Source organism: Elephantulus edwardii, unplaced genomic scaffold (genome assembly GCF_000299155.1).
Source record: "Elephantulus edwardii isolate Elephantulus edwardi_28Jun2011 unplaced genomic scaffold, EleEdw1.0 scaffold00464, whole genome shotgun sequence".
In the NCBI taxonomy this organism is placed as follows: domain Eukaryota; kingdom Metazoa; phylum Chordata; class Mammalia; order Macroscelidea; family Macroscelididae; genus Elephantulus; species Elephantulus edwardii.
Window position 1 is genome coordinate 508,376 of NW_006400214.1, and position 10,548 is coordinate 518,923.

Sequence of the window (10,548 nt, forward strand, 5' to 3'; positions counted from 1 at the left end):
TCTCTAGCCATTCGTTTGTTGATGGGCACTTAGGTTGTTTCCAACTCCTTGCTATTGTGAACAAAGCCACAATAAACATGGGTGTGCATATATCTCCTTAGATGTCAGTTATGGTCTCTTTGGGGTATATTTTCTGTAATGGAATTACTGGGTCAAATGGTATCTCTATTTGCAACTTTTTGAGAAAGCACCATACAGCTTTACAATTTATTTTCTATTTTGCCTTATTCCAATTAAATCAAGAAATATTTTCTCCCATGGTAGTCTAATTGTCATATTTTTTCATAATATTGATTGTGGCTAGTTGAACAAAGTTACTCTCTCTGTATAAATAATAATAGCCATGATTTTTATTAGCACAAGCATTTAATTATAATAATTATAGGCAGATTTCTGTTAGTGTAACTTTCAACACTGAATTAAGCACAGAACAAAATGATTATTTTTTAAAAAGTAACATGGAAAATGACTCTGAAAGTTGAAACGTAATAATTTTAAAAAATATTTCTAAAACATGCTATACAAAGATGAAATTCTTTTATAAAAGTTTGATGTTACATTTATTCTCATAAATATTATAAATGTTTATAGTAACCAGTTTCTAGTTCCACAGTTAGCCTTAGAAACATAAAGATCCAAGATAAAAAATAATTTTCTGTTATTTCAATCTCTCTAAATAGGACACCATACTTGCAGAACTTCTGCAAATTCATAAAGAACACATTGTAGGATACCATGAACATGATTCTCTTTTGGATCACAAAGAAGAAGAAGAATTGACTGAAGAAGAACGAAAAGCAGCTTGGGCTGAGTATGAAGCAGAGAAGAAGGTAGTTAATTAAAAATACTTTTAAGACTTTGGTTTTGTATTAAAACAAAAAATAACATTGAGGAAGAAAAAAATTGGATTCTTCAGGAATGGCCCCAAAATATTATAATCCTTACAAACTTTGCCTTCCTTTGATGGTAGAGTAGGAAGAAAGAGAAAAAAACAATTTCTGCTTAAATTGTAATAACTCCTTTTTATCATTCATTGGATTAAGACATGGCATAATTAGCATGATTAGTACTCATGACCCTCGTAATCACAAACATACAGGAGATTTTTGGAGGTAGGAATGTGTACTAAAAAATCTATAATTTTATTGCATTAAAAGAATGCACTCCAATATTAGATATTAATAGTCTTAACGGGAACTTTATAGAATAATGTCTGTTTTAATTACCAATTCATTTGACCAAAATATGACTAGACATAGGAAATATAAACTTTTTAAACTCCTGAACTTTAGAAGTTTCATCATAATTCTCTGAGTTGCCCCAATCTATGCAAATTATAAGGAAAAGAGTAAACCATTAGGAGTAAGATTTTGTGTGTGTTAAAATCTTGGAGGCCGTCATTTACGGTAACAAGTGCTTTGTATGTAATCATTTATTAAGCTCTTGCATAAATCCTATAAAAGATGTGCTATTGGTTTTATAAAAAAAAAATCTTGGAGGCCACAAAAACGTTTTGTTTGCATGTAAAAGAGTGTTAGAGTGTAGATTCTTTTCTAAATTAGTATGGATGTAGAATTTTCAGTTTTAAAACACAATGTGAAAATTACATGATTTTTTTGTTTTTAGGGACTGACCATGCGTTTCAATATGACAACTGGGACCAATTTACCGCCTGTCAGTTTCAACTCTCAGACTCCTTATATTCCTTTCAATTTGGGAGCCCTGTCTGCAATGAGTAATCAACAGCTGGAAGTAAGTTTGAAGTACAAAAGTGTTTTAACATGAATTAAAAGCAGTTTTAGGTTCCCTGTTGTTGAGGGTTTCATATGCAGGCATATCACAGTCTCCAAAAAAGATTGCTTCTGTGTAGACTAAGAAACTTTACTTGACATTTTTTTAATTAATGTGGAAATACATAGTTTGTGCATAGCACAAAGGAAGTAGGCCTTGAATTAATGTAATGAAGTTTGATTATTCTAATTAAGAAACAGTAGGATAGTTGACTAGGTATAAAATACTTTGACAAAACAGATCACTTGCTTAATGTTTGGAATAAGGATAAATATATCACTTCATATTCTAATGTATATATTCCATTAAGTTACAGTGCTCAATGCAACTAAGTGAGCAGTTTAAAACTAGAGTAATTTATGGATTAAATAAGCAAGATTAGGTTTTATTGTACCAACAATTTATTGATTCCATTTCTCATTTTCTTTTATCAATTCATTTGTTTATCAATTCATTTAAATTATTAAGTTATTGGTACAGTAAAACTCAAAATTTTATCTTCCTAACAAGACCTCTTTTGACATTGATGATTTACTGATGCTGAATTTTGTTGTTCTTTTGAATTATTTCAGGGAGCCTTGGTGTCCTAGTGTGTAAAGATTGTGCTGTAAACCTCTAGGCAGTTTGAATTCACCAACTGCTCCATAGGAGAAATATGAGCATTCTCCTTCAGTGTGATTTCTAGCCTCTGAAAACTCACTGGAGGGTCAGCTATGAGTCAGTTCATACTCAACAACAATGAGTTAGTTAGTTTGAATTATTTACAGAGTTTTAAAATCAAGTACTATAAATTGAAAAGAAGAAAGATCCCTGAACTATTTTATCACTATGCTGTTTTATTTATGCCCCATATAGCTTATTATATTTATTTTTCGTTTTACAGTTTTATTTATTTGTTTCTTTTTCATGGTTGTTGTTGTTAGGTCTTTGCACTGGGCTAAGGCCAAAGACTCAAGGAAGGGACCAGAGAAAGAAAGCAAGCTGAAGCAGCTTTATTAAGGGGGCTCCTGGGCGGGATTCCTTGGTCTAGAGAGAGACACAGACCAGAGGAAAACTGCCCCATATAGCTTATGTTATATATTCTTCTAGGACCTTATTAATCAAGGAAGAGAAAAAGTTGTAGAGGCAACAAACAGTGTAACAGCAGTGAGAATTCAGCCTCTTGAAGATATTATTTCAGCTGTGGTAAGTTAATTAATTGGCTATTGTCTTACTCGAACCTCCGATTTGTGATCTTTGCTGGCTTCACTATTTCTGCGATGAAAGCAGCATAATTCTTATTACTTGATTTGTAAGTAAAATACTAATAAATTGGATATTGGTATACAAGAGAAATGAGTAATTGATAAGAATGAGGAATCTGTTCATCATAGATATGTACATGGTTTGAATAAACATTATTTATTTATAAGCTACATAAAGGAAATTCAAATCATTATTTTAGTCCAAAAATAGCCAATTCATATGTAACAGTACATAATCTAGTGCATTACTTTAAAATTACTATATTCTTTTAAGAAAAGAATAAAGGGGGGCATTTAAATCCTGGATACCTTTTAAGTACCTTAATTATTTTCTACAATTTCACTTCAAAAAGGAGTAAACAGAAAATTTTTCTTTTAGTGGAAAGAAAACATGAATCTTTCAGAGGCCCAAGTTCAGGCTTTGGCATTAAGTAGACAAGCCAGTCAGGAGCTTGATGTGAAACGAAGAGAAGCAATCTACAATGACGTATTGACTAAACAACAGATGGTAAGAAATCTGACCATACCTAGGTTATATTTCATTTTCTTTCATTTGTAATATGTGTACTTGTGTCAATAAGCAGCCCTTCTCTGGGTGGATGATCATTGGTTATTCCTTGAAGAAATTTTGTTAAGAAACCTAATAATTTCAAATAAAGGTAGTTATTTTGTCTGTAAAGGATTAACTTTCCAAATGGGTTTCCTTGATGCTTTTTCTTTTGGTGGTTTATTGTGATTTGAGCAAAAGTTTACCAAGCATATTAGTTTTTCATTCAATTCAAACAGTTAACATTTTGTTTTATAAAATATAATACCCGCCTCTGTCTGACAATCTACTTAATCTATATTGCCTTTCCACTTACCCATCCTTTTTTTAATTGTTACTCATATACATTGTGTTTTGTTCATTTACATTGTATTTTATAGTCATTCATGTATATTGTGTTTATATAATTAATTACCATTCATCTATGCCTTTTATCACCTCATCTCTTCAAATCCTCATCACATCTTTCCCGTTCCTTTGCTGCAACCCCCAATCTGTCCACTAACTTCTGCTATCTTGTGATTTCCCCCTCCTTTTTTTTCTACGCTTCTATTTCCCCTTCCCTTTTTCAACATTTATACATACCTTGCTCAGTTACCTCCTATTTTCATAATAGTGGTCTTATACACTATTTGTGCTTTTTTGACTGAGTTATTTCACAATATAATAGTCTCTAGATTCTCCCATGTTGTGTCATATTTTATGAATTTGTCATTATTCTTTAGTGCTGCATAGTATTCTGTTGTGTGACTGTAGCACAGTTTCTTTATCCATTTGTTTGTTGATGGACATTTGGGTTGTTTCACATTATGTGTGCACTAAAAACCATTTTCAATATGATGAAAATAAAGCCCACAGGCTTGGAAAAAACACTTGGCAACAACATTTCGGACAAGGGTCTCATAACTAAAATATTACTGGACCTTCACAAAAAAAAAAAAAGACTGATAACCCAATTACAAAACGGGTAAGAGGCATGAAAAGACTTTTCACAGAAAGGACATTTCAAATGTCCAGATAAAACATGAGGAAATGTTCAAAATTGGCAATCAGAGATGTAAATCAATTAAATTTCACATAGCAGCAGCAGCAGCAAAGTTCATCTGGACAGAGGCGGGAAAATGTTGGTGAAGCTATAGAGAGATTGGAACTTTTTTGATTGATTTATTTCACTTAGCATATTGTACTCCATAGTCATCTATGTTATGCAGTGTTTCTCGTGATTTTTTTCAAATGTATTGTGGTACTCCATTTATTTATGTTATGGTTCTCCATAGTTTCTTTACCCATTCATCCATTTATTGACACTTGGCTTAGTTCCTTCTCTTTACTACTTTAAGTAAGGTTGCAGTGAACATGAGTAAACATGTATCTATGTGCACCACGGCTCTCACTCTCATGTCTTTAGCATATACACCTAGTGATGGGGTTGCTAGATCAACTGTGATTTCTGTTTTTGTTTGTTTTTGTTGTTGTGTGCTGACGAATCGGAGCTGACTGGCACAGGAGGAGATTGCCCTCCTTCTCCAGCGGAGCATCTGGTAGATTTGAACTATGCATGCGCCTTCAGGATTGCAGAGCAGCTTCTTGCCAGTAGGCCACCATAGCTCCCTTCTATATATATATATATATATTTATTTTTTTTAAGAAGTTCTAGACTGTTTTCCACCATGGTTGTGCCATTTTATATTGCCATCTGCAGTGTGTATGAGTGTTTCATTCTCTTTACACTCTCACCAATTTGTGTGTATTGTCTTGTTAAATTTTGCTGCTGCTGTTCAGTTTTGCTCCTTGTTTTGAGTTGCTTCTTTCTAATACCTGATGAGTAGTCTTGCATTTCTTCATGTGTTTGTTGGCCATTTGAATGTCTTCTTTGGTGAAGTGAATTTTCCTTTATGTCTTCCCATTTTGTACATGGGTTATTTTTCTTTTTTCTGGTTGACATGTTTTGGAGTTTTTAATAAATTTTAAAGATTAATCTTTTGTCCAGTATGTCATTACCAAATATTTTTCCCAGTCTGTAGGTTTTCTTTTTACTCTTTTATACAAATCTTCTGATGTACATAGGGATTTAATTTTTAGCAGGTCTCATTTATCTAGTTTATCCTCTGTTGTACATTCTTTGTTATGTTGTTGTTGCTATGTGCCATCAAGTCACCTGCGACTCATAGCTACCCTATGTCGAGAAATAAGGACAGTAAACTCTCACACAATATACAGCCTCTTAAAAATCTGCTTCAGGTCAGCTTTGATTCAGTTCAGAGTCCCATGGCAGTGAGTAAGTGAGGTATTGCAAATAGCATCATTTTCCTTATTTCCTTTTCCAAGTTCTCTTTCTTACTGTGGAGGAATTCATTGATTTTTTTTTTAATATGTTGATCTTTGACCCTGCCACTTTCCTGAATAGTTCTACTCAATCAGTGCTCTCCAGTTGGTTCTGACTGATAGCAACCCCTCCATCAAGTTGCCAAAGTTGTAAATCTTAAGAAGAGACTGCTCATCTTTTACACACAGAGCCACTAGTGGATTCAAGCAGACAGAGATATGCAACTTTTGGGTTAGCAGCACAACTGGCTACAAACTACACTGTTAGACTTCCTTAAATTATTTAACTAGATCTGTTTTTTGGGGTTTGGTTTTTTTTTTGTTGTTGTTGTTGAGTCTTAAGGATTTTCTATATATAAAATCATACCTTCAGCAAATCTCTAGTTTTAATTCCTCTGTCAATTTACGTTATTTGCTTTTGTTGTTTCACTGCTCTAGCTATATGGTATTCCAGTGCACTATTAAATAGCAGAGGTGATGAATAGAAATTTTATCTAGTTCCTGTTCACAAGGATAATGCATTCAGTCTCTCCCTATCAGGCGCTGACTTTGTATATGTGTTCTTAATTATGTTGTGAAATTTGCCTTTTGTTCCTATTTTGCTGACTGCTTTTAGCAGGAAGGTAAAATTTGTCTAATGCCTTTTCTGCATCAATTGGGATGATTACAGGATTCTTTTCCTTTGTTTTATTCATGTGATAGATTCTACTAATTTTCTCTTGTGTTGAACCATCCTTCCATACCTGGTGTGAATCCTACTTGATCCTTGATGTATGTTTTTTAAAAAATATGTTATATTGAATTCTTTGGCTAGGATTTTGTTGAGAATTTTGGAATGTACATTTATGAAGGATACTGGCCTGTAGAAGTCGTTGTTTTTTAATGGTGACTTTCTCTGACTTTGATATCGGGTTTATACTTGTTTCATAGAGTGAATTAATTCAAAGGTATTCTGAATTCTGTTGTTGGTTTCATCTCTTCTCAGAATATTTGGTAGAATATTTCTTGATGTTTTTATAAATCTTTTTCGTACTTGATTTTTGTTTTTACTAGCTTTGGATATCTCAGTAGGAACCTTTGCCAGTCTTTTACCACATTAATCATTTTAAATAACTTACAATTTATTTATTCATTTAGATAGATAGTTTATTTGAGTGTAATGTCAAACAGTGGATGATATAGGTCACAGGTTTTGACTAAATTATTGGATTTTTAAAAATAGTTATCATATTCCAAGATTTTTGCTCTTCTGTTCTAGCACTGTCCTACGTCAGCCATCTAAAATTGAAAAATTTTAACTTTTAGCACAAAGTAATTTTTATGCCATTACTTAGAAAACACTACAAAATTAATGGGGTTTTAAGTTATCTGAGGAAATAGGAAATATTACCAATGTCTGCTTCTTTGTTGTCATATGAAATACTCAAAACAATGGCAAAGGAATCTTGGTTCAAAGTGCTGTAAGTAGTACTTGAGATTAATCCTGTATAGGAATGGTTACTATGGCGACCGACCCGCCTGCTGCTTGTAATTAAGCAATGGCTTTAATAGTTAAGCAATTAAGAAAATTTCGTCCTAAATCTTGTTACTTAGGGCAAGGTTGTTTATGGAGTTACTACGAGTCATAACCAACTCGAAGACACCTAACAAAAACAATAACTACTTTTTGCAGTAATGATCCCATGGGTACCATCAAATTGCAAATGGTGATAACAGTAATGGCTATGACACTCCTTAACAAATTGATTTTAACTCAAAGTGAGATTGCTTGTTTCAGAAAAATAATGTAGCAACTATTTTCCTCTTTGTAGTTAATCAGTTGTGTTCAGCGGATACTTATGAACAGAAGACTCCAGCAACAGTATAATCAGCAGCAACAGCAACAAATGACTTACCAACAAGCAACACTTGGCCACCTCATGATGCCAAAGCCTCCAAATTTAATCATGAATCCTTCTAACTACCAGCAAATTGATATGAGAGGAATGTATCAATCAGTGGCTGGTGGTATGCAGCCACCTCCATTACAGCGTGCTCCCCCCCCAATGAGAAGCAAAAATCCAGGACCTTCCCAAGGGAAATCAATATGATTTTGCACTGAATGCTTAAAAGATTGTTAATCATAGATCTTTTATTTTTTTAGGAATCAATGACTTAACAGAACTCAACTGTATAAATAGTTTGGTCCCCTTCTACCAATCTTCAATATTAGTTAAAATTTTTTTTTCCACAGGGCATACCCATTTCTCCCTGACATTTGTCAGTGATGTTGCCTAGAATCTTCTTACACCCATTGAGTACAGAAGATATTTCAAATTGTTTTCAGTGAAAACAAGTTCTTCCATAATAGTAATAACTCCACAGGTTTCCTCTCTAAACTTTTATGCCTGCTTTAACAACCACAAAATTAATAAAAATAATACAGATTTGTATATTCTGTCTTTACAAATGAAAACACACAGCTGAGTTCTTAGAGTTGATTCCTCAAGTTATGAAATACTTTTATACTTAATCCATTTCTTGATTAAAGTGATTGATTCTCTTCTTAATGTTCTTTTGACTGAAGTCTGAAACTGGGCTCCTGCTCTGTCATCTCTGTAATTGAACAGTTAGAAACTAAAAGTTATCTTTGACACAGAATTGTGTGCAATATTCTCAAATACTACTGCTACAGACCTTGGAGGAGTCTTGCATTTATCTTAGCATTGTATAAACAGCCTTAAGTACAGCCTGAGAAGAGAATTCTTTTTTTCTTTTCTAGTCTTTCTGCCATTTTTAATTTTCAGTTGTATGTGCTGAGATATTTATTAGTAAAATTTCAGTGTTGTGAATTATTTTCCACACATCAATTTTCTCTCTCCTGGCACTAATATAAAGTATATCTCCTAACTGCTTGGTGCCGGTGCTAGTGCTTCATCCTGTTGCTGGCAGTGGGATGTGGACTAAGAAGGTCATATCTAGCATTTTAGGAGGTTAATGCTTAAGTTGTGGTTGTTAGGTTCACACTCTGTTTTAAAAACAACATCAATTGGCAGAACTATGGCTGACTTTAAGTTTACACGCAGAATGTACTTTAACAATTCTCAGTGCTGTCAGTATTGTGAAATAATTCCTTTGTAAGATAAGGATCATTGGCTTCTTTGCTCTTCTCCTTTTCTCTCATCATCACATTCTTTCCCTCCAATTCCCTTACATTTTTCAATAAACAGTGTTTCAAAGTTCACTATTTTTTTGTGTTTTGTTTTTAGTGTAGATCTGGGAGGCATTTTTCTGATTGATTTACCTTCATTTAATACCCTTTACAAAGTTTTCCTTGAAAATAATTTTATTTTCCTTTTTTCTTAATCTGGATCTATATAAATTATCTATAAATTTATTCACATATAATTTGGCTGCTTCCATTTATTAAAAGATTGTTAGGCTGCAGGAGTCAACCCAACATGTTAAAACTATTTTTTGAGGTGGTGATATAAGGATTAGTAGAAACGCTAAGGAATTCCAGGGGAAGGGAGTGAAGCTGGGTAAAGGATTTGCTCTAGGTATCACTAGATTAGATTGAGTTTAACTTTAGTTAAAACTGTTTTTAGTTATTTGAATATTTTAATTTTCTCTTAAAGAATTAGTGGTAAATCATCCTAGTGGTTGGTTGGTTGTGTTTTGTTTTTAAAACACTAGGTTTGTGATAAAGAATTTGTGAACTTTGGTTGTGACAAATGGCTAACACTCCCCCCAATCCATCTCCTAATTCCCCAGTCCCTCCACTCTCCATCCTTTGGTGAGACATTATTAGCAGACATCGCACATTTGAATATTATACCAGCCATATAATCAGGCATATTTTACTGGGTTTAGGGGCATACAAATGTGAATTTACTTTTGAAGAAATGAAAAAGACAAGATTTATGAGATAAATATTTGTAAGCTATACACTCTGGCCATCTATTACTAGTTAATATTATCCACTAATACTCAGAATACTTTAAACCTTATTTACTAGACCTGGAAATTTTTAGCATGGTCTAATTATTTTCTCGAAGACATATATGTGTAGACAACCTTCTAAATTTTTTCACTATAAATGAAATTATAGCTTAGAGAAGAATACATAGAAGGATTAATAGGAAATGAGAGGGTTGAAATAAAACCTGGACCATTTTGCATATACTCTTCTCACTTTGACATTTTAGCTACATAATATATACTTTGAGTATAACATCAAGCTTTAACAAATATTTAAAAACAGAAAAATCACAATAATATACTAAAAGGCTCATTTTTATATTTGTTTTAGATGTTTTAAATAGTTGCAGTGGCTTAAAAAATAACAATTGAAAATATTGCTTGTAAAACAGTTTTGCCTGCTAAATTCTCCTTATTTTGTAACCTGTTTATTTCTGAGTGTAAAGTGTTTTTTGCTTAGTAATGTGGTATTGTATATGTTTTGTCCCAGTTGTATAGTAATATTTCAGTCCATTATCCAGCTTTGGCTGCTGAAATCATACAGCTGTTAAGACTTGCCTTTGTTTATGTTAGAGTGCTTTTCAATTCTGTATTGAGTATCAAGTACTGTAGAAAAGATGTCACTTCTTTTAAGGCTGTTTTGTAATATATATAAAGACTGGAATTGTGTTTTTAAAAAAA

General features: G+C 32.9%; 1 protein-coding gene across 2 annotated transcripts in view; it reads left to right on the forward strand.

Annotated features, from left to right (window-relative positions):
• Positions 1–8,470, forward strand: part of ATRX (alpha thalassemia/mental retardation syndrome X-linked) — a 301,403-nt gene extending 292,933 nt beyond the window's left edge. For both annotated transcript variants that reach the window (XM_006902875.1, XM_006902876.1), the window contains 5 exons: positions 681–830; positions 1,627–1,752; positions 2,881–2,976; positions 3,415–3,543; positions 7,719–8,470. In XM_006902875.1, coding sequence (XP_006902937.1) covers positions 681–830; positions 1,627–1,752; positions 2,881–2,976; positions 3,415–3,543; positions 7,719–7,997 — 780 coding nt within the window. In that variant the 3' untranslated portion in view covers positions 7,998–8,470. The remainder of the gene's footprint in view (positions 1–680; positions 831–1,626; positions 1,753–2,880; positions 2,977–3,414; positions 3,544–7,718) is intronic.
• Positions 8,471–10,548: the final 2,078 nt, after the last annotated feature.